The sequence below is a fragment of the Brachyhypopomus gauderio genome, unplaced genomic scaffold (assembly GCF_052324685.1).
Source record: "Brachyhypopomus gauderio isolate BG-103 unplaced genomic scaffold, BGAUD_0.2 sc62, whole genome shotgun sequence".
Taxonomy (NCBI): domain Eukaryota; kingdom Metazoa; phylum Chordata; class Actinopteri; order Gymnotiformes; family Hypopomidae; genus Brachyhypopomus; species Brachyhypopomus gauderio.
In genome coordinates, this window is record NW_027506883.1 from 1,146,152 (window position 1) to 1,170,100 (window position 23,949).

A 23,949-nucleotide genomic window follows, 5' to 3' on the forward strand; every position below is an offset into this window, starting at 1 on the left:
GAGCCGGAGTGGCTAATCGGGAGATTCGGGAGGATTCCCGATGGGCCGGCTCATGTCAATCTCTAGTTTGGGCCGATTGGGATGGAAAAATAATTTTAGGCCGGATTTGGGGATGAAACCCCCGGGCTGAAAAAGTGGCCCACTCCGGCCATGTATATATATATATAAAATAGAAACATGCTCACACAGTCAAAATCATAGAGTTAATCAGAGAGTGACTTGATGGAAACACCCCATGATAGCGTCCATCTTTTGTCTTGTCCTCACAGGTATGGGTTCTGCCCGAAGAGATGTTTTTGCCACTGTCACCTTTAGCTTACTCATTAGGCCCCTGGGCCAATATAAAAATGTAGTGGTTTGAATATCTGACACACATGCAGTCTTGTATTACCTCATTTTCAATGGAGGTGATAACTGGGACTTGTGGTTGTAGGTGGGGAATAGCTGCTGCACAGTGTCTGGCCGGTTCCAGGGCGCATGGGTGAACTGACAACACTCACATATTAAGAGTTCAGGTAAGAGCACATTGAGGCCTTAGTCACTGCAGAGTGGGACTTTGTTGTGTTGAGGAATGCTTGCTGAAACAGAAGGGAAAAGTCCATATGGAGTTGGAGCCACTAAGTACACGTTAATGAACTGTGTCCATGGGGCTTGGTGCAGCATTGGTCACTGGGGAGGCCAATATGGATTTTATGGGTTAGGAAGTGGTCAGTTGCACAGAGTGCGTGCAGTGAGTGAATACATGGAGATTAACACTGTTGGTGTATTGTGTGAAGCCCAAACGGAGCTGTTGACACTGAGCAGACATCAGCAGTGTGACTGAGAACAGCCTCAGTCCCCAGGGAGGCCAGCGTGGGTCTGGCATTAAAGAGTATGTGGTTTAAAATGGAATTTGGAGGAGTACGTGTCTCAGACACCAAACCTCACTTGAGTTGTCAGGGGCTTAATTCAGTGACACACTTATGAAAGGTAAGTCAGACTGGTTCCTGATGGGAGTTGGAACCATAACTTTTATGGACAGAATTTCTCCGTGTAGCCAAGTGGTGGAGGGGGTTTGGTTTGGTGGCCTCAGGATTCCGCGTCACCTTTTTGTGGATGATGTGGTCCTGTTGGCATCATCAGGCCGAGATAAGGTACGGAGTACGGTCACCTGGGAGAGACTCGGAGTAGAGTCGCTGCTCATCCACATAGAGAGGAGCCAGGTGAGGTGGTTCAGGCATCTGGTCCAGATGCCACCTGTGCGCCTCCCTGGTGAGGTGCTCCAGGTATGTCCAACTGGGAGGAGACTCCGTGGAAGACCAAGAACACGCTGGAGAGATTATATTTTTCAGCTGTCCTGGGAACGCCTCGGTATCCCCCCATAAGAGCTAGAAAAGGTAGCTGGGGAGAGGGAAACCTGGGCCTCTTTGATTAGACTACTGCCCCCGCGACCCAAACCCGGATAAAGCAGATCACAATGGATGGATGGATGGACTTATGAAAAGATGTGTATACCTCACGCCCCCTGTGAAGAGTGTGTGATGTTGTGGTTTCTGGTATGAAAACCCTAACAGATTTACAAATAAAAAAGATGTTTTCTCCTTTTCTACCATAATTTTATTTTATTTTTAGTTATTATGAAGACATGGTGTTGTGGTGTCTGGCTGGACTGGGTGAGCCTATGTGTGATTATGTGTATATTTGCATATCAATCTGTGCACAGCAGAAGGCAAAAAGAAAATACAAAACAACCTATTTTGCAAATGTTTCTTAAAAACAGCATCCTAAAACATTTTTTTTATTTACTGAACAGAATATTAAAGAATACATTTAACAAACATCAACAACTTGCACATAATCAAGAATGGCTATGCCTACAAACAGATGTGATGGTGTCAGGACGTTTATTAGTACAGCTGTAGTTTGATCCTTGCCTTGTCATATCTTCACCCAACACAAGAAAAGAATAAAAGAAACGATAAAGACGAAGCTGCCAGATCTTCCAGCGTAAAGGAGGGCTGAGCTGTGCCAGGCTCTGTAGGAATATGTCTGATATTTAGTTGATGTGATATGAGGAAAACAACCGAATATCAAACATATCATACAGCCCCTGGCTCATCACGGCATAAGCTCAGTACCTGGAGGAAGAGATGTGACGGTAAATGAATGCCATACAGTTCTGGGATGAGTGGAACATTAGGAGAGAATCACGAGGCCAAGGGAAATGAAGGGTGAGAAACAGGAAGTGAGGAGGAGGAGGAGGACGAAAGGTATCGTAGGAATATTGGGAACGAGAATAATGTCTTCCACAATAAAACAGCAGAGCGTCTGTTAACAGCCATTACAAAGCGCAACCAGCTGGGTTTAAACACAAATAGAAGTCAGACCAATGTTGCAATAATGCAGTTATTCATCACGCAAGGAAAACTCAAACTTACCATGCTGAGATGATACCTTGTGGAAGACAAACAGCCTATGTATGGACTGCAGTTCAAGAAAGAATGTCCTCTAATCCACTGAATGTATAAGGTGATGTGAACGCATGCACCCGGACATTATGGCTAGTGTGTGTAGTGCATGGCATCATCAAAGTGCTATAAGTGAGTAGAAACATCATTCAGACAAGCATATATATACATGTCTCTGGCAGGGTGTGTGCGCCACTTATGTGAGGGGTTAATTAGAAATGTATTGATCACTGTGCCTGAAGGCTCATCCTCCAACATTAGGCTGATCAATAGATGTGATTTCACACTCATGCACTGACAGGACAACATGTGGGTCAGTTACTGCACACGTAAAATCCCCATCAATATCCTAATCATCAGATTTGTTCCACGCATTTCCTAACGTGGGTGTCAGGTAGCTACGTTTGCCACAATTCGTACTGCTGATAAGCTATTTTAAATCTCCACAACGATTGCTCTACACCACTCAGAACAAAGTGAAGGGAGTTCAGTCTCAGATGCTGGAACTATACTCATGCAGGGAAAGACCGAGTATACATTTGCAGTTATGAAGCGCCAGAGTTCTGGAGTTATTTCCTATGAAGTTATGTGGTCTAGTTTCCTGTAAACCGAAAGTGTTTTTTAGAGAGACATGCAAAATTTACATTTTAAATTCAGATTTGAACTTTGCAGCACTGCCTAAATACCCCTTATGAAAAGCAGTAATTTCAATCAAATCTAAAATAAAGCCATTAAGTCCCTGAAAGAATCGTTCCTCTGCCCTATTCATAACATGTAGGTATTTTGCCTCTTAGATTAACAACGTGTTTGTACTTTGTTCTTTCAAATATCATTTAATGTATTTCAATTAAGCAAAAAATAATTAACACCAAACTATTGATATGCTGAAATATTGTTAAATGATGGTAAATGTTGAATGCAATTTGTTGTGGAGTAGTGAAGTTGTTCAGTTATTGAAGACCACAACACTGATCTCCTTAACTTTGCTACACTGGATAAACCTAAATGACAGGCACTAATCGACAATTTTAAAGGGAATGGACACTTTTTACAGTATCTTTCTCCCAGACTATAATGCATTCCATTAACAATAAAAAAGTATAGCTCATTGTTAAAATGTCCAATCAACTCATAGTCAGAAGCTTTACAAAAGTTACATATTTGTCAAAGGCAGTGTTGATAATCTGTACTATTTAGCCACTAAAACAATGTCTCCAGTAATACTGCATTTAGTTTGTGATTAATAACATATCTGAAATGCTGCAAATGTAGCTCGTTCCAGTGTTAATTAACCTTGATGGGGGAAAGTGTTGCAGTTAAAAAATAAATAACCATGAACATTTATCAAGCACATGTTCCAAAAATCTAAATATTGACATCTGGGCCTCTGCTGAAAACTGCATCATGTTGCAAAAGACTTTCAGGGAAAAGTTCAGATGTTCATTAATTGTATTCTCCCCTGCGGCTGGTCTCTCGTGCCCTAATGGAACAAGTGACCTTCAGAGTGAGCTGGAGCAGAACGGAGGGCACTAATGACATGCTCTTCCTAGCCTGGGGCAGCACTGGGAGTGGTAGAGGGGGGCAACTGAACCCAGGCATGAGACATACAGAGGGAAGAGAACTGGCTGGATACTGAAACATCACGCACCTTCAGTACAGGAGGGTTTAGAGGTAGTCAGCTTTATTGCAGTTTTAAACTCTTTAATACAAAACATTCATAAAGCATATAACATGGTCTTCACGCTTTTATAGATTGTCCATTTCATGTAGTCATTGGCAAGAGGCAAAATCACTGGTATAAAGCACGTTTTAAAACATGAGCAATGAAAATATAGATGAGTACAAAAACAAGCAGGGGATAACCAGACATTACACTGTAACTCATTTTTAACTTCATTCTGATAAGTGAAAGTGATCCTAACTCAGAACAGTTCATTATAAGAACAGTTTATTTAGTATTTTTTACAAAAATGTCGTCTCTGGAATATCTCTCATCACAAAACATTCATTGTATACACAAAACACCTTTTCTGAGTTTCACATATTTGTATTACTTGCTAACCTTAAATTGGAGATGTTTACACTTTTAGTTGATTCTGTTTTGCTTTTATAACAGCTCTGCATCCGATTGGTCAGCATTAGCACGGTACTGATGAATGATTGAGTGACAGAGGAACTTTCGATTGGCCAATAAAAATGAGCCTTTATGCATATACCACAGAGCAAAAAGAGCCGGAGGAAAGTCCACAACAGGTACAAGGTAACTATGGGGAATGACGATGGTACAAGAGAGGCAAGGATGCACACAGTGTTGTATAATGCATAACCGCTACAGGACAGGAAGCTTGTAGATTCAAAGCATACTGTGTATTACCACAAATACACACCACACCCACTAAAACACACAAACAAAAATACTTCAGTAAAAAAAATGAGATATGAGAGATAGAGAGAGATACAACACCAATACCTGCCATGTTTTTTTCTCTCTTAAATGAACTAAGAGTCATTAAACAGGTCCCCAAGAAAACAAAGGAAGATGACATGGGAGGATGCTTTCATCCCAATGGTTGCAAAACAGTAAAATTGAATTAATTAAAAAACAAAACATTTAACAGGAGTGAATCCAAGTATTATATTATTAGGTATTATAGTATTATTAGTATTACTATAATATAGTATTAGGCCTTCAGCAGGAACACAGAGGTTTACTCAACAATCGCATTCCAAGCTCAGTCACGTTAGGGTTTGCAGACATTCTTCTAAATGCATTTCATTTTCAAAAAATAATCAACTTCTGGACATGGTTAGCTAGACAGACATTTTCAGTATGGCAAACGGTTCACTGGCTTGTTTGTCAGTGGCAAAAGTTATTTTAAGGTAATATACTGGCCAACAGTTTTGATTTATAGTATACTATGCAGGAATGGCATTACACCATGGTTGCCAACTACAAACCTCTTAATCCTCCTACTTTGATTTCTTGTGAGGATAAACCACCTCATGCATTCAGCAAATATTCCCTCAAATGCAAAAAGCTGTCTCTAAAAGTGAGCTGGTGAAATGGCAATAAAACAATTAAAAATAGGCAACTCGCAAATCTGAAAATGTGTCCCATACTAGCAACAACATGAACGAGATTCAAGTGCTAAAAAAAATAAAAATAAAAAACCCCTTTCTAGAAGACTCTGTCTCCAAATAACTGGGAAGAAGAGACCTGCAGTGGGGGGTTTCATCCTGAGCTTGGCCACAGCGTTCTCTGCTCTGGTGTCCCAGCTGCGGGCCCGTGCCACACGAGACTCTGCAGCTACGTCTCTACGCTACTATTTAGGGGCCTCCGGTTTGGCCTCCTCTTTCTTCTCCTCTTTTTTAGGAACCTCCTCCACGATGCCGCACAGCTTCCTGTTGGACAAACACAACGTTTGCAAGTTTCAAAACGATGCTTTAGCGTGAAAACTGTAGAAGATTGTGGTTAAGGCCCATCAACAGAAGGGACGCGTGCAGATTGGAATCTTGTGTGTGCAAGAAACGTCATTTTAATTGTGCACGTGCAAAAATGCACTAAGGAATGAAGCTTTAATGGGGAAAGGGGCACTTAAGTAGAAACGTTCTGCATCAAGAGCAAATCACAAATTATTGTAGAGCAAACAAATCACACATTATTGACGGTTCAATGAGACTATTGTCATTCACACAGTCACCTTGAACCTTCAATAAAATGTGTGATTTGTTTGCTCTGGATTAGGATAGAATTATAATAGAATAGAATAAACTTTATTGATCCCATAAGTGGGAAATTAAGTTCTTATTAGCTTATTAGCAGTTCTTCATGCATGGTGCACAGAAGCAAAGTTAGGGCGTACTCACACTAGGCACGGTTTGCTGGTTCCGTGCTGGGGCCCGGTTATCCCCCCTCCCCACTCCCCCTCCAGCCTGCACTCACACTGCCTTCATCAACCCGGCCCGAGCACGCTTACGTCACCACAACGGCGCTTTATTTGGAATAAAAGCGCGCTCGCACAACACTATAGAGTTCACGATTCTCTTTTTATTGTATTTTTGGAGTCGTTTTGGGAGTGCAGAAACACGGTGCAAGCACAGATTTATCGATAATTTACCACAACGATTGTCTGCTAATCGCTTTGCCGCTATGACTGTTTAACGTGAGCGTCGCATCACTGATGTCATGTTTGAGTTCCAGCGAAATGAACCAATCAGACGAGGCACCAAGCGGGCCCGGGCACGGATAGCGCTCACACTAGAAGCGAACCGTGTCCACCCGAGTCCACATGAATCGTGCCCTGGCCCACCTCTTCAAAGCGGGCCCGAGCACGGTTAACTGATCCGGGCCCGGGCACGGTTGGAGCGCTCACACTAGCCAAACGAACCGTGCTTCGGCAGGCAACCGTGCCCGGGCCCGGATCACAGAGCCTAGTGTGAGTACGCCCTTAGTCACCTATAATATTTAATCTACAATTAAAGAAGTCAACCCAGGAAAAAGAAAAGTCTTTTTATAAGATAGACTAGAAGGGCTGTGTAGATCGCATGCTAAGCATTACAAACCAGCACAATGTCCAACATAACCAGTAACATATCACACACACACACACACACACACACACACACACACACACACACACACACACACACACACACACACACACAGCGTCTCCTGCTCCTTCCTCACCTGCCCTCTTCCTGTGTCTTGTTGATGTACTGACACACTTTACTGTGTTGCTCAACTTCCTTGTTCAGTTCGGCCAGCTGTCCCTGCAAGGTGGCCTTCTTTGTCTCAAGCTCACCTGAAGATGGAATTTAGCGAGCGTCAAAGAAGGGCAAAGGGTGGTTAACACATTGATGGAACTGCAGTTTGGTCTGATGTAACATATAGGCCTACGTAACGTGACACACACAAAAAAAAAACGAAATTTAATATTCCAACTTAGAACATTCCTTTAGTATATACTATATACTACATATATTTACTCCATATATACTCCAAATAATAGGAAACGTTATGTTGCTTTAATCCACCACACGGGGGCAATGTTCCCCACGTTCAAATTTAAAAAGTCGATTTCCCCCATTTTCTCATCAATTCAAATAAACTGAATACACACACACGTGTCTCTGTGTGTGTGTTAGAAATATATCAGCATATAAGAAAACCTGTTTGAAAAAACAGGAACTGCATATGTAAACTGCATTACAGTTTACATATCTGTATTTACACAGCCAGTCACTACGATACTGTCCACGCGCCATTACGTCATCCCCAACTCCGCCTACGTGGTTAATAAAACATGACGGGATGTTCTGTGTTGCACAAACGTAAACGACAAGAAACGTGATAAAACAACAATTATCATTGTAAAAACTTGTAAATAAATAAATAAAAATAAATCAATATATATACACACACATACACACACACACACACACACACACACACACACACACACACACACACACACATACATATAATGTGAACCTATGTAGCTAGCTGGAAGTCGGACGCAGAACTACTGAGGCTTATCCTGGACAGGTGACTGACCAAGTTAGCTAGTAAAGCCTTGGGTCAAGCACTTTCACATTAAAATTAAGGTAGCTCATTGCAGAGAATATTTAGTATGCTTTCAGTGCAGTGCAAAATATTCTCCTATTTAACCGCTAGAGGTTGGTGTTTCTTTAACACTAAAGTGATGCACCTTAAAACGTATGTCCCACCCTCAGTCATTTTATTTGTTGAGAAGTGTATCTTGAATTTATTAAGGCTCCAAAATCAGTGCGTGTAATGTGATCTGGGATCAGGGCCAGTCCTTTAATCTTCATCACACCGCATTATGGTTCTGTGGATTGTGACTGGCACTCACTGTTTACACTGGTCTTCTGAGCGTCTATGGTATCAGCTTCATCCTTGATGCGTTTCTGATGCAGGAAACGGAACAGTAAGACTACAGCATATCACAATGACACTGTTACAACAACCCTCCATACAGTTTCATGGTTATTACCATCCATACACACCACATCTAACCCTTCTACCTTCTCACCTTCGACAGTGTGTTGGCCTTCCACAAAGATGCAAGACTTAAGTCTATTGTTTCTCTTTTAGATCTTTTTAAATGTTAAAATCTACACCACTACGGATAAGTACCATTTATCGAACACGTTGAGTCCCTCACCAGGTCACTGTTGCAAACGTCCAGCTCCTTCTTTAGACCATCTGCAGCTTCTTGGGCTCCCCTGACTTCAGATTTGAGGTTTTCGACCAGTTTCTTGGTTTTGTCAAGCAGAGAAGTTGATTCCACTAAATGAGACTGATACTCTTGCATTACGTCCTTGGTCACTCGGTGCTTTACATTCTGGAAAGAGATGAGCTTGCTCATTTGCGCTTCCTCCTTCTTCCTGGTGTGAAGATATCCTACAATGCCCAAGCTGCACACCACTATTACAGTCAATAACAGAGCCTGGCACTTCATGGTCGCGAAGAAATGCTAATTCCTAATTCCGCCTGAACGTGTGCGGTATGTTTTTAAAATCTTGGTTACCGGTTACTGAACTTTAATCCTGAACCCACTGCTGCATTTTATATGATCTCTCCGATAATTAATGAAAAAACAGGTTTCTTCCATTCAGCATTGCTTGTTGTTTATTCTGGAATGTGCGTTCTCTCTGTAGAAGTTTCTAAAAACTATAAACCGTAAGTACAAAAGATTTTTTTTTTTTTTTCAAAAAAGTTTCCTCTGTGTAATCCAAAATACTGATCGCGCTCTCAGTGTCTCGCCTTGGAAACGAAGAAAAGTAGAAAGACGTGAGGGCTGCGTGAAAACCAGACGCACCTGCTGCAGGCCCCGCCCAGCGCGCGCCCATTAAAGAATTCCAGAAGTCCGAGGCCCTCGCGCACGAGGCCCTCGTGACAGTGCAAGAATCAAGGATTCTATGGACATGTACTGAACAAGAATCATTTTGCATTAATTCTGTTATTCGTTTAAACTTTATTTTGCTACACATCTCAGCATTATAGGAGATGATATCACAGACCGGTTGGAACACTCAAATAACTAGAGCATATCCCCCCACACACACTTCCCTTTTGAATTTTTCAACGTGGCCAAACCTATCCGTGCTGAGCCAACTTTATCTGTTTGCTCGGGGCGTGTGCATACACAATCATATGCACGCATCCATTAGCCTATTGGAGCAAACTGGAACGTGTGGGCAGAGGAAGGGCAAAGATGATGAAAGGAATGTTCCAAGGCTTTGTCATAAAAAATATCGTTGTGTGTTGTTTTTTTCCCTCACTCACTATAGCCTCTCACTTTTCTTGTCACACCTACATTTCCTGTTTGACAGGTAAGACAAGAACCGAGGTGGGGGGTAGGGAAGACGTGTAGTCCGAGTCACCTGCTGCAACAGAGCTGTCGTTATGTGAACTCTCCCTGTCCAGGGAAAGAAGGAAACAGACTTCATCCAGCTGTACTTTGTCCTCAATCTCTTTATTTTCTGTGGGACCTTTATTCTTCAAGATGAGGGCGTTCATGGCGTTGATCTTCCTGGCCATGTGTGTGCTGATCTCTGTGGCTTACCAGGCCGTACAGCAGGAGTTTAGAATACGCAGAATGAAAGTCCAAATTACATCGGTTAGCGACCAAGTGAAAATGAAGGAGGAGGAAATAGTGAGTGCCAAGTTGAAGATTCAGCAGATGAACGATGAACTGACCCCTCTGACCAAGGAGAGGGACACACTGGTGAAGAAGAAGGAAGAACTGATGAAGGCCAAAGGAGACTCTGACAGCGGTATGGCTACCTGTCAGAAGGAGAAGGTATGGAACACAAATGTATTGAAACTAAAATGCTAAAATTTGCTTTGGCTCGTTTCATTGTGGTTAGTGTGCACAGCAAAAACCATGTTGGATTTTTTTCTAGTAGGTGTGATACCAGTGAGAATCTGCATTTTGCTTTAGAGAAACATTTTAAGTATTGTGGTTAAATGTAGACACTATTAAACTTAATACAAAAAATATTCTGGACCTGAAACAGTACTCAGATGTGGTAAATACATTGATATGAATAATTCGTTTCTACAGATTAAGGAATTCTGTCAGTTAATTATAAACACAATTGGTGTGTGAAACTCCATGCCTAAAGTCTTACAAATATATGTCTTGCACATTATACTCAAGTCTACATACTGCAAAAATAAATGCATAGACACCCAGAAGAACATAACAAATGGTTTTACTGATTTTATCTACATGGGCTTTCAGGATCACGTGAGCTACAATATACTACTGTGTACATACATACTATATCACACATGTAGTCACCACAATGACATCACAGTGATGTCATAACATGGATTGACTTGTGTCTCTGAGGATTTACTCCAGGTGTGTTCCATCTCCTTATATCATGCCTCAGGCTGCATATATCAAGTCCTTGTGGAAAGCCGTTAGAGAATGGTTCGGGACAAAAGAAATGTGCAAAGATCTTCTGCCTGTTATATGAATTATAGTGTGTGACGCCACACCACCAAGTCTATTTGAGCCTAAATAATAGCTGAATGAAATGTGAGGCAAGTGTGTCAAGATGGCAGCATAGGCTATTTGGTGCTGTGTAATCATGTCTGGATTATATTGCTGAAGTCTATAAAGATATATCACAACACATAAATGTAGCTTCTACAACAAAAATATAAATAAATAAATAAATAAGAACTATGATATCCTCTACCTTAGTTTAGCATGAAGATGGTTGATTGGTTGGTTGGAGTGTAATGGGCATATAAATGTCATCACTGCAGCCAATCACAACCACCTGCATCCCCAGCCCGTTTGGTTTAATCGGACTGATCGACACACATTGATGGCATCACTGTTTGTATTAAAACCCAGTGTTTTTATTAAATTGCCAAGTTACACGGCTTGTCTTGTTGACACTTTTGTGTCAGTTAGTTGTTTGAGATATTTTGTCTTCTGTTGTAAAAGCAGTGAGCTGTAGACTCCAGTTCATTATTTATGCATCTTAATGCCTGATACAAACCCTAATGTGTCTCAACATCAGAGCTGCTCAGTTCCTGTATCTCCCATGGCAGAGCTGCTAATGCAAGCTGCTAAAACCATGAATGTCACACATACCGTCCCACCAATATGTGTAAACCGCTGTGGACCAAAGTAAATGCAAAATGCTGTAAAGTAACACACAAGCATGTTAACACACGAGTAGAAGGGCAGTCATACTCTTTCCTCTTTATGTTTCATGCATTTTGCATATAGGCAGCTCTGAATTTTCTTAATATTTGCATATTCCTGGTCTATTTCACACATAGCCTGTGTGGGCTATCTAATCTACAGAACGAGTGATCCATCCAGTCATCCAAAGTCATTGACTGTTTAACTAGAACGAAAGGGAGTCTCACATTCCATGAGAGACAAAATTGTGCCAAAGTGAAATAAACACTGGGGCTGAAACAAAACTCCACAGTAGTCATCTTCTACCAAACAGAGGCCTCTGTATTCGGTCCTTTGGGAGGGGTTAGTAATGTGGGAGGGGTTATCAAGAGCTGTAGTGCAGGCAGTGCAATGTAGCTTTTTGCAATGTGATGTAAAATAAACCTTACATTACCTACAATAGGGTAATTTCATAAACTTTCATTCTCACCTCGGGGATTTTATTTCCTGCTACTGCCACCTTTGGATTTTAGGTCTGCATCTAGACATCTGGGCAGCTGTTTCTGATGAGACCTTTTGTAGGTGTTTATTCTGCCTCATAGTACTGGCAGTATTCATATAGTCTGCTGGGGCTGTAGGGGTTTGAATAGACCGATTTAAATAGACCTTGGGACTGCAGTCTTGCAAGTGTAAGTATGGGGACCACAGGTCGAGTCCGAGCTGATTGGGGTTAAGGATTTATTGTAAATGACTGCTTGATTTAGGCTTGCTGGGAGCTGAAACTGAGAAAAACAAAGACTCCTTCGTGTGTGTCACATTTACTATTTATTTGTTTACACCCCCAACTTTCTTGGTTTTTCTTAGGCAGACTCAGAGAAGAAGAAAACAGAAGTGACGGAGGCACTTGAAAAGCTAAAACGTAAGATCCGTTTATCCGTCCTTCATCACTGAGGTCTTATTCATGGCTCCGTTGTGTTTTAAGCTTAACTGAGTGCACTGTAAACATCCATCACATTTACTTCAACCCACTCCAAACTGTCTCTCTCTATCTCAATCCTTTTTCTGTCTCTCCTTCCTGCACCTCCTCCCAGAGGATCATCAAGCTGAAGAACAGAAAGCTCAAGAGGAGATTAAGGGTGTGCAGAAGCAGATTCTAGACAGAGATCTACAGATCTGTAAATTTGTGGATCAGCAGCAAGTGGAAGGAAGGTGAGGCCAACACGCAATTAGTGTGTTAATTGACTGCAGCTATAATTAACGAGACCAATTTAATAGGATTGTGTGTTTATTTGAAATCTCTGGGTAAATTAAGTTAAGATTAACTATGTTAACTTTATATTTCCACATTTCCTTCATTCTTTAAGAAACAGTGGATTATTTATTGTGAGTGCTATGACTGTAGAGGAAGACATTTTCTTGCAGTTCAGTCCGCTAACAAATGTGTTGCTGTCTTTAAGAAAATGAAGCTGTTTAAACATAGTGTCATACATATCAAGTATAAAATGGTATAGGTATATGGTAAACGGAAAAAAAACTATTTAAGCATTAGAATACATTTACAAGTTAAAAAACAATAAAATGAATGTTCTGTTGTGTCTGCAGGAATTTGTGCAAGGAGAAAGAGACTGCTCAGGGCAGTGCAGCGAAATGAAGAGGATAATCTCAGGAGAAAAGTGTTAGCATATTTGTTTATAACTTTTCTAGTAACATATTCTGATCTGATGCTGTTCATAAAAAACTACATTAAATGCTGTTTTTTTTCTAATGCTTAGTTTGAATAAGTAAACATGTGAATCATATGCCTATGAATCCCAATGAACTTCAAATTAATGTAAAAATGTAACAAATATACAAAGGAAATTAGTATCTTTAAATATAAAATAAATTAATAAATAAAGTTTGTTTTTTACTGAAGTGCACTATTTCTCATTTTTCTAGGACTGGTCTAGGTGGGGTGCCCTTTGATCCACTCAGGAAAATGTGACTCTTAGGTCCTTTAGTATACTAGGTGACCACAATCTTAGGTCCTTTAGTATACTAGGTGACCACAATCTTAGGTCCTTTGGTACTAGGTGACTACTTTGCTTCCATACAGGTCATACAATACAATATTGACCATGTTTAATGAAAGCTGAGATGTTGAATAAAACCAGAGCATAGCTGTGAGATGTGTTGTTCTATTCATGTAGGCCATGGGTGTTATCTTCGATTAAATAGCACTGCAGGAAATAGAATGGGGCAAGAATCTATCCTTCCGTCCATTTTATATGGAAATAAGGCTTTCCACTTAAGATCTGACACTGTAATATATCTAGTGCAGGCTGCAGATAAAGAGAAAAAGACATTAGATGAAAAAATTAAAAAAAAAAATTCACAAATTTTAAAAGGTTCAGTGGTTCTAAATTGTCTCCTATGACAACAGCCTAGTCTGGTAATTTATTTATTTACGCGTGTCCTGTTCATCTAGTTTTTCAAACAAAGTATGTGACGTCCATTAATCTGCTTTGTAAAGTTTGTTTAACTGGGCAAACTGGAGATGTATCGTATATCTGTAAAAAATTGGTTCCAAAGGCCATCTGGACTCATTCAAACACATTTGGTACTGTTGTAAGTGTACACATGTAGATATTGAGAGCATTTAAACTGTGTACACACACAGCACCACTGACGAGAACTCCACCTAAAGTCTCTGCCACCACTTTGTCAGTCTTTGTCAAAGACTATCTTAGCATCATTTCTAATTTTCTTTTTCAAAATACACTACAGTATATTGACAGCCCTTTGAATTTTTTTAAAGGTAAGAATGCGATGCGAAATGCAAAAGGAGAAGGGAAAGAGTTGCAGATGTGGAACAATAACTATATACAGTATTCTGCTCTTCACCTGAAATGCTCACTCTGTCCAGTATACAGTATATCCTCTAGCTTCATTTACTTGAGTTACTTGAGTTACTCCATCTCTGTCCAGAACAGTATATCATCTAGTTTTAAAATGTGCCATATTTTGTCAATTGTGATTTTTTACACCCCAATCGAAATTTGTCCTCCGCTTTTAACCCATCTGTGCAGTCAGAACACACACACTTGTGATTACTAGGGGGCTGTGGATCACACGTGCCCAGAGCGGTGGGCAGCCCTAGCCCGGCGCCCGGGGAGTAGTTGGGGTTAGGTGCCTTGCTCAAGGGCACCTCAGTCATGGCCTCAGGTCTGGGAATCGAACCCACGACCCTCCGGTCACAAGACCAGTTCCCTACCACCAGGCCATGACTGCCCTTTTATTTACTTGAGTTACTCCATCTCTGTCCAGAACAGTATATCCTCTAGTTGTATTTACTTGAGTTACTCCATCTCTGTCCAGAACAGTATATCCTCTAGTTGTATTTACTTGAGTTACTCCATCTCTGTCCAGAACAGTATATCCTCTAGTTTTATTTACTTGAGTTACTCCATCTCTGTCCAGAACAGTATATCCTCTAGTTTTATTTACTTGAGTTACTCCATCTCTGTCCAGAACAGTATATCCTCTAGTTTTATTTACTTGAGTTACTCCATCTCTGTCCAGAACAGTATATCCTCTAGTTTTATTTACTTGAGTTACTCCATCTCTGTCCAGAACAGTATATCCTCTAGTTTTATTTACTTGAGTTACTCCATCTCTGTCCAGAACAGTATATCCTCTAGTTGTATTTACTTGAGTTACTCCATCTCTGTCCAGAACAGTATATCCTCTAGTTGTATTTGCTTGAGTTACTCCATCTCTGTCCAGAACAGTATATCCTCTAGTTTTATTTACTTGAGTTACTCCATCTCTGTCCAGAACAGTATATCCTCTAGTTTTATTTACTTGAGTTACTCCATCTCTGTCCAGAACAGTATATCCTCTAGTTTTATTTACTTGAGTTACTCCATCTCTGTCCAGAACAGTATATCCTCTAGTTTTATTTACTTGAGTTACTCCATCTCTGTCCAGAACAGTATATCCTCTAGTTTTATTTACTTGAGTTACTCCATCTCTGTCCAGAACAGTATATCCTCTAGTTTTATTTACTTGAGTTACTCCATCTCTGTCCAGAACAGTATATCCTCTAGTTGTATTTACTTGAGTTACTCCATCTCTGTCCAGAACAGTATATCCTCTAGTTTTATTTACTTGAGTTACCCCCTGGGAATCTTCTTGTTCTGTCCTTTTCAGGAATTACATACCACCTCTTTGTAATGTTATTGGCAGTCGTGGATTTAGTTTTCGTTGCTGCTCTGGGGAAACAGATCTATATCACTAGCAGTTCCACCTGAGCCAGAACCTTGTCCCACACAGCCGGTTTCTGGAACAAAGCACTTGATGAACTCCAAAACATTCCAGTTACTTGGTCTCAGATCTTTTATGGAGATATGTAGGCATTTATATCTATCAGATAAATTCATGGGTGTTTTTTTCCATTACAATTACTAGTCTAACAATTTATGTTGCTGCTATTGTACAGTGGTGGAATGATACTGAAATATGACAACAATATAATTTCTAACATTCTAAACACAATATAATCTGGCAAAATATGAAGGCAAGACAATCGACCATGATGCATCCATGTGTGCATGATCAGCCAATGTTTGTTTTATTTGTATTAAGTGCCTTTAATAAACATATTGTATGTAACAGAATTTTATATCGTTGGGCATTGCTTGTATGATATTACAAACCCAAGACACCAAGATTCACACATCCTGACTAAACTATCCAGTATGTAAAGCTTAAGGCAATGATTCTGAACATTTCTTCACCGACTGTTAACACAATCTACAGTCTTGTTTCTGTGAACACACAACAGAAACGCTGCATGCAGAGGCACTCTAAAACATTAAGTCCACACAATGTTTCATTCATCACGTTTTCTGCACAGATCCATTTTATTTTGTTGTATAATATATTGGTGTGCTTGATGTTAAGTGTATTCTGAATTTTAGATGGTCTAATTCCAAAAGACTGTGTGTAATATATAATAGATGCTGAGGAAGAGTGCATTAAATGTGATTTATATCCTCTGCTGGTAAATAGCCAGGCCTCTCTGATTCAGCTCGACATCATACAGCCGTGTGTCCTGCTCCAGTGTTTTACGCAGTGCCTCTCTGCGCACCTGTTGAGATATGACAGTGGTAATAAACGTGTGGCAGTTCAAACAGATGAAATCTAATAAAATGCTCCACTGGACGTATGGCTCATTACCTACTCTAAGCAGTGAGGGAAATAGGTTACATTATGTTTCAGCTTCAACTACATATTCGTCAAAATAAAAAAAAATAATAAAAGATTTGCTATATCATTCTCTCAACCTACCAGTGTGAGAGCAGTGTGACCCAAAACAGCCTCCCTCTGTCGGGCCAGCTCATGACGGATCATGGTCTTTGCAGAACCAGTTTGGGTTGCTGCTTCAAACGCTGCCTTCTGCAAGTTATTCTTGAAGCTGATATCGGACAGACTGGTTCAATGTTTTGCAGAGCTTTTAGTCAATGAAGACTTCACCATGGAAATCCTTAAACCATTTAGCTTAGATAGCTAGCGTTAGGTTAGCTTGCTTATTTAGCTTCAGTCCCTTATAGCAGAGTTACAGGAATAGTTAACTTAATGTTGACTAAACAAAGTGAACACACCTTTCAAGATCATCAAGTCTGTCGGATATGTCCCTCTGTTTCTACCACACAGAAGGTTAAGAGCCCAATAAATCTCTAGTTATAATCCAAAAAATAGCTAGTAAGTCATATATAGCTGTAAAAATAATAGCGACAAAGATGCTGTTCTCCCCCATACCCCCCTCCCCATCAATTACCTTTATTCTCTCACTTTCTCTCTGCACACGTGGTTGTCCAAACATTGTAACCTCATTTGAAACGACCCGAGAACGTTACAACACAACGCGCTTTTAAATGTATCGTTGCAGTTCGATTGTAACTAAGCGGTTGTTACGGCAACATGATCTCGCGACCAAACGTCCGTTCTGGAGAGCACCGTTTGCGCCAGAGTGCGCTATGTGACGCACACCACAAATGACCACAAATCCAGTCATATCGGTTGATTTAGGCGATATTTTATTTGGAACTTCGGTTATCAGTTACATTAGGTCAGGACCCGATATGTCCAAAGAGCAAATGTTGTGAACCAGTCACTCCAGTTCCCCCACCTTGCCAAGCACACAATAGCAGCCATTTGCACTATTTAAATGTAGGTTAGGCAGGCCTATGCTTTAACAAAACTGTGTTTTCCTATTAAACACATATTCCTTCGTACACAGCAAAATCAGCAGAGTTAAATGTTTGGTGTTGGTGAAATATTTGAGAGTAGAGAGTCAATCTGACTATTGCCCGAGTTAACCCAACTCTGAGTCTCATCTCTGTGGTTTTACTCCCAACTCCCAAAAAAACAATGTAAAAATAAAGTGTTAAACAAGCTCTCCTTTAAAATAACTCTGAGAGTGTACGTACGATAACTCTGAGAGTGTAAGTATAAGGAATGCCACCTGATCTTCCCTAAGCCTCACCTGCCTCTCATTACCACGCCCCCTTTCAGTCACACTTATACACCTTCCCCAGCACGTCTCAGTCGCGAAGTATTGTTGACTTATGTCACATACCAAGCGTTTCTATCTCCTGTTTGATTCCCCGTGTTCTGACCCTTGCTCGCTCCATAGACCTCGTCTCCTGCCTAGCCCTTCTGTACCTATGGATTCTGCTCTCCCGTTACGACCTTGGACCGTCACGAGCACCCCAAGAGAACGTTACCGCTGCTAATGCTAGTGATCTACTGGTCATTCTCCGTGTGTGTGATTTATGTAAATAAAAGCGACCTACTTCCGCATTTGGATCCCTCTCCGCCTGGTCAATTCATTACATCAGCTTACATATTTCAGATTCTGTGATAAGTAGTTCTTCAATGAGAATGATAAAAGAGCTTGCATAGTGCCATATTGTTATATGTTGAAAATATGAGAATGTCATTCTGTATTTTTAATGGTTTTATTTTATGTGGTGCACATGTTGAGAAAAAAATGATAAAACATGTAGTATGTGATTCTATTTTTCAAGTTAAATTGAATTAATTGCACACCCAAAGCTGCAGTATGCAAATCAATATCAGCATGATAAATCAGTTGAGAAAAAATTGACACTGTAAGGTAGTCAGTTTATAACACTGGACTCTGGTGCTGAAAAGTTTGAACACTGAGTAGTGTTGTACAGTGGTACATTTTAACTCTTTTAAGTAGTTAAAAATAACTCTATTGCAGTGTAATTACTACAACACTTTGAAAAGTGTTAAAATAACACCCTGGGGTGTGGACCCATATAGACACTTTAAAAGTGTTGAAATTAACTCCCATAGAGTTATTTTGTGTCTTTCGAATTTGCTGTGTATAAAAGATTATATGTAAAATATTTGTCCTGGACGCCGTGCATGCGCATGGTGGAGGATTAGTCGAAAGGCTGAATCCCGTTTTGATTTACATATTTTATGATATAAACCGTCACTTCATTGGGAGCTCTGTCGTATCGTAGATTTTGTAAAGCAAATCGAAAGCCATTTCTTGGTATTTGCCTGGTAAAATTACTTGGCCATTTGCATTGTGTAAATAAAACACATTCAATATTTCCTTGTTAACACAATTTAAACATTTCCTTGTTTGAGTTAAATGTCGTTTCGTTAGTTCGTTCAATCAACCGTTCATTCTGTTGACAAGACAAGGTCGGAGTGAACTAGCCAGGTGCACACGATGGCAGACCAATGCTAATACTGTTGACCTGACTATGGCAAAGCCATTTGTCTTCCTTACGAGGAGAAACAGAATTAAACAGCAGGGCAGATCAACACCTAAGATACAAATCTTAGGTGAAGAATTAGGGAAAGGAAACAGGTATTTTCAGCTCTCCTGGTATGACAAGGTTAGCAGGCTCACTGGCAGTGCTGTGAGAAAGAAAATGTACTGTTGGCCATGCCTCTTGAAACCAAGACAGGCAATGGGCAATGTTAAGTTGCCTGGGCAGAGTTGAACATGCAATTTATGAAGGTGCTTACATTCAAGTGGCAAAACTTAATGAAACAGTCAATCAAAACAGGGCCTTCCTAAACTACCTTACTGATGTGACTATCATTTAGTGATGAGAGTAGTGAATCATCCAACATGGGGAATTACAGGGAGTTCGTAGAAACATATAAATATGACTCTGTCCTGGCCTTGTGATTCCAGTCATCAGCTGTGTTTTCTGGGATGTCTCTGTCCAAATGCCTTGAAATCCGCTCTTGCAGCCACTGGGCTGCTCCTGTTTTGGATGGCAGGAGGATGAAACAACTGATATTGCTTGTCGTGCCCAACTTTCTGTCATTGTTCGCTATGTTGATAGTGCAGGTAAATTTCAGGAGCTCTTTATTGTTTTTTTTATGTTTCTGAGGGGCGAGATGCTTAGTCTGTTTTTGAAGTATTAAATGAAAACATGCAGCCAGGGCCGGCGCCAGAACATATACAGTGAGGGGGCGTCAGGAAATTTCGGGGTGGCGAACGTAACGCCATGTAGCGATTGCTGTAAAATAAATGGGTCTTATTATTTACATTGAGGGGGCGGGACACCTCGCCTGAGGGGGCGACGCCCCCATTCGCCCCCCCCCGTGGCGCCGGCCCTGCATGCAGCACTACAATTGTAGGGAAAAAAAAACGTGTTGCACAGAAATACGATGGGCCTGCTGTTGTGGCCTCAGCCCTCAATGGTCTGCAGGCCAAAGTAAGGCAATTGACCCCAGTGCAGTTTGCCACATTTTTCTCCAAATCCACAGAGGACATCTTTTCTTGAGTCTGCAGGCTGTTCAAGGTTGCCCAGAAATGCTGCTACTCAATGGAATTTCACATCATGGACAGTGAGCAAACAACTATATGTAACGTTCTGCGCGAGGCAGGACAGGGAGGCGGACACAAACACTGAGGAGAGCGAGATTTATTCAATGGAATTCCAAAAGCAGAGTCGTGATAACAGGCGCAAGTCATATCGGGAGGGCAGTCCATACAAGAAATATAAATGGGCATATTCGAACAGGGAACTAAACATGACGGGGAAACACAGAACAGGCAAATAATGTTACGCGCCGCGTTCAGTGTTGGGAACGTTACTTTAAAAAAGTAATTAGTTATAGTTACTCACTACTTGTTCAAAAAAGTAACTGAGTTAGTAACTGAATTACTCTATAATAAAAGTAACTCATTACCAGGGAAAGTAACTATTTGCGTTACAGTTAAAAAAAGGTTATATGCCAATTAATTAAGTTTTTTTTAAGCAGTTTTCACAGTCAGTTGAAGAAAAATTGTCAGAAAATTGTTTAACTTTTGATATTTATTGCACATCCACAGACCAGTGCAGGATAAAATCCTTTAAAATCCTAAATCTTTGGAAAAAAAAAGCAAAAGTAAGCAGTTACATATATAAAGTGCATTTACATCTATGAAATTAAATTAAATTCTCTCAACCTGAGACAACTGGTTTGTTTACAACAGAAGTAAACTTAACAATAAAACCTCTATTCTTAATTAAATAAATCAAATACCCAGTCTGGTAGACATTCAGGAACTTCAAGTATTTTCTTAAATAATGTTTATTTCGCCTTGAAAGTTCTAGTTTTCTTCGGCTTGCACCTGATGTCATTTCGGCCTCTTCTCCGTTTGTGTCGTGTCACTCGCGTGCTTCGGCGCGTGTAAAAACACTGGCTCTGATTGGCTATCATAACGCTGCCTTAGCCAATCGCTTACTAGTAGCTAACTAACCATGTATACAATGAATGCATATTTTGGACTTATTTTAACATTCACAAAGACATGGTAGTGTATGAAAAGTAAACAATGTAGTGGAGGAAAATGTAAAAAAGTTACAAAAATTATTTTCATTGCGTAATATTTAGCTTAACACTTGCTTATTAACTAAAAAGAAATGCATGTCTGAGCCTGGGGAAGACGAGAATATCACAATGCCACTTAATTTATAAAGTTAATAAAGAATTGTATGCGATGAGAAGATATATTTGTAACACTGAGTGCAGGTGGAATGACGAGGCACGAAGTCCAGCTCTACACAGCAACATCACGTTTATTTCTACACACAACGGATAGCGCAGACAGCGCACATATAACACAAACACACTCATGTGTGAGACTCAGACAAAGACGAGCATGGGACACTGCGTGAACGCACATTAAATAGATGAACCACATAAACCCCAAGTGATGACGAGAGACGAGCCACAGGTGAGACTAATAATCACACTCGGACACAACCACACCCACGAAGATACACAGACGCAGACGACTAGACGCAGACGACATAAACACACGCCCAGAGGGGTGGGGTCGGGAGCTGTACCGTGACAATATATGTATGTACAAATATTGATGAAGATTAAATCTCAGTGGGGAACCGTCATATTAAACCGTTTTAATATTCTTAAAACATAAATATATATAATATAATTTATCCAAATTTATTTTATCTACTTACAGTTTGACAATCAACATCTAAACAATTACAGAAATATAAGCAAATAAATTATTCAACCGTGTCTATTCAATCTGTGTTGGAAGGTGAGGGGTTAAGTGGAAGCCTGTGAGCTTGTGTCTCCCCCTATCAGGACTGTGATGCCCGCTGTTCGTTTACAGAGGGCCTGGCAGTGATAATTCAGCACAATACCAGTTTCAAATGACAGTAAAATTGACCAATCATATCTTCCCTCTTAGTGGGCGGGCTTAACTGTATGATAATTTCTGCCCACTGTGGCGATGCTAGCTGTAGTTAGCGTACCACCGCTAGCTAGTTTCGTTCCTCATTCCTTTGATGTCCTCGTGCGCGTAGTTTACATATTCCGCTCCCGAGGAACACGGAGCTGTGAACCTTATTTTGTTGGAACCTTATTTTGCTTAAGAAGTTATCTAGTACAGATGTTATTGTGAATTGCGTTTCACAAAGCTGTACTGTCTGTACTTAAAGCTGTACTGTCGTCTAATCGTCTAATTTTTAATTAATTTTAATTGCAGTTAATTAGGAAAGGAAATTTTTTTGGGGGGGGGGGGGTTGCAGGCCCAGGTTTAATGATCACGGTTCGCTACTGATATATATATATATATATATATATATATATATATATATATATATAAAACTATGCCCAGTGGTTAGACTCTCGCATGATGAAAAGTTGGTGTGGTTTTGTCGTCCTCTCTGAATTTCATCTGGAATTAGGTGAGAATCGTCCTTATGGCTATACAATCCAGGAATTGGGCTAGGTAATTAAGAAGCAGGCTATGACTTTCAGCTGTTTGTTATTGTTTGTCCAAATGTTTGCTTGATCTCAATGGAGAAAACCAGAGAAAGAAAGAAAGAAAGAAAGAAAGAAAGAAAGAAAGAAAAAGATATGTGTTGTTTAAACACGTGTTGCTGGTGCTGCTGCCACCTGCTGGTTTGGCCTGGTACCTACATATAAGGTACTGAAGGTCTAAAAGTTTTTGTTAACACTGGAGCTCCTGTGATCTCAAGGTCCTGAGGACATCACCCCTCCTTCTCCTGCCCAATTAGCAGGACCATACATATGTTAATTTCAGAGCAAGACAGGAGCAGAAAGACAGGCAGGAGCTCTGTGGCAGGAGCTCTGTGGCAGGAGCTCTGTGGCAGGAGCTCTGTGGTCCACCAGGTCTAGTCTGTGTGCACCAGGTCTAGTTTGTAGTCTAAAACAAATAAATAAAGTTTAGCCCTGTTTCGGCGTTATGTGTGAAGCGCCACATATTGACATAAGTATTATTTAGAGCGGTGAACCATTATCATTAGCGTGGTATTGGCGTTATGTATGAAGCAAGTGTCCCAGATTTCCAAATGTTTTTGGAAATCGCCCATATCTGGCTCTGTGATAAACATAAATATTCCAAATTTTATACATTTTTATTATATATGTGCTTTCTTCCAAATATCAAAGAATGTGAATTAAAGGGTTTTAAGAGTTGAAAATATAAATATGCCCAAAGCAGGCTAATACTATTAAATTTACACAATAAGACTATGCTAAACTCAACTCTCCACTTATTGTCATTTTTCACTTGTAATTTTTTCTGACTTTTCAAGTTTCACTTTTAAGCCAGCTTCAATAAAGCTTGCAGTTGTCAGCTGTTGTAAGCTATAGAGATATTTTGTAGATAATGGGTTACAATGCAGTTAGCTAATTTTTGTCATTGACACTCACAGGCACACCACAGATATTTCCCTTCTGTTTATAGCTTGCTCTGTTATACCCAACAAGCTGGCCAGCATCTAAACTACACTGCAAAT

The 23,949-nt window shown here is 40.3% G+C and overlaps 3 protein-coding genes across 5 annotated transcripts; 1 reads left to right on the forward strand and 2 right to left on the reverse strand.

The window, feature by feature from the left end:
- Window positions 1–4,116: 4,116 nt before the first annotated feature.
- On the reverse strand, window positions 4,117–9,272 carry LOC143489388 (uncharacterized). The gene is made up of 4 exons (XM_076988378.1): window positions 8,633–9,272; window positions 8,321–8,375; window positions 7,135–7,249; window positions 4,117–5,849 (listed from the first exon to the last, which is right to left on the reverse strand). The coding sequence occupies exons 1-4, from the start codon at window positions 8,927–8,929 to the stop codon at window positions 5,771–5,773; spliced, it is 546 nt and encodes a 181-aa protein (XP_076844493.1). The 5' UTR covers window positions 8,930–9,272; the 3' UTR covers window positions 4,117–5,770.
- A 517-nt stretch (window positions 9,273–9,789) lies between these two features.
- On the forward strand, window positions 9,790–13,786 carry LOC143489389 (uncharacterized). 2 transcript variants are annotated; one of them, XM_076988380.1, is made up of 5 exons: window positions 9,818–10,273; window positions 12,485–12,539; window positions 12,712–12,829; window positions 13,223–13,295; window positions 13,559–13,786. In XM_076988380.1, exons 1-4 carry the CDS (start codon window positions 9,977–9,979, stop codon window positions 13,269–13,271), a joined length of 519 nt encoding a protein of 172 aa, XP_076844495.1. In that variant the 5' UTR covers window positions 9,818–9,976; the 3' UTR covers window positions 13,272–13,295; window positions 13,559–13,786. The 2 variants fall into 2 exon arrangements, with proteins under 2 accessions (XP_076844494.1, XP_076844495.1); XM_076988379.1 differs by lacking the exon at window positions 13,559–13,786 and having other exon boundaries at window positions 9,790–10,273; window positions 13,223–13,534.
- Window positions 13,787–16,205: 2,419 nt separating this feature from the next.
- LOC143489390 (uncharacterized) lies at window positions 16,206–17,635 on the reverse strand. Of its 2 annotated transcripts, none has more exons than XM_076988381.1 (4): window positions 17,442–17,635; window positions 17,266–17,306; window positions 16,952–17,093; window positions 16,206–16,751 (listed from the first exon to the last, which is right to left on the reverse strand). In XM_076988381.1, exons 1-4 carry the CDS (start codon window positions 17,484–17,486, stop codon window positions 16,650–16,652), a joined length of 330 nt encoding a protein of 109 aa, XP_076844496.1. In that variant the 5' UTR covers window positions 17,487–17,635; the 3' UTR covers window positions 16,206–16,649. The 2 variants fall into 2 exon arrangements, with proteins under 2 accessions (XP_076844496.1, XP_076844497.1); XM_076988382.1 differs by having other exon boundaries at window positions 16,952–17,078; window positions 17,442–17,631.
- Between the last annotated feature and the right edge of the window lie 6,314 nt (window positions 17,636–23,949).

Coding starts and splice junctions, on each gene's coding strand:
- LOC143489388 (XM_076988378.1), bottom strand. CDS start 8,929: ATGAAGTGCCAGGCTCTGTTATTGACTGTAATAGTGGTGTGCAGCTTG. Junction 7,250..8,320: donor TCAGAAGACCAGTGTAAACA/GTGAGTGCCAGT, acceptor TTCCATCTTCAG/GTGAGCTTGAGACAAAGAAG. Junction 5,850..7,134: donor AAGACACAGGAAGAGGGCAG/GTGAGGAAGGAG, acceptor TTTGTCCAACAG/GAAGCTGTGCGGCATCGTGG.
- LOC143489389 (XM_076988379.1), top strand. CDS start 9,977: ATGAGGGCGTTCATGGCGTTGATCTTCCTGGCCATGTGTGTGCTGATC. Junction 10,274..12,484: donor CTACCTGTCAGAAGGAGAAG/GTATGGAACACA, acceptor GGTTTTTCTTAG/GCAGACTCAGAGAAGAAGAA. Junction 12,830..13,222: donor CAGCAGCAAGTGGAAGGAAG/GTGAGGCCAACA, acceptor TTGTGTCTGCAG/GAATTTGTGCAAGGAGAAAG.
- LOC143489390 (XM_076988381.1), bottom strand. CDS start 17,486: ATGTTTGGACAACCACGTGTGCAGAGAGAAAGTGAGAGAATAAAG. Junction 17,307..17,441: donor GAGAAAGTGAGAGAATAAAG/GTAATTGATGGG, acceptor TCTGTGTGGTAG/AAACAGAGGGACATATCCGA. Junction 17,094..17,265: donor AGACTTGATGATCTTGAAAG/GTGTGTTCACTT, acceptor ACATTGAACCAG/TCTGTCCGATATCAGCTTCA.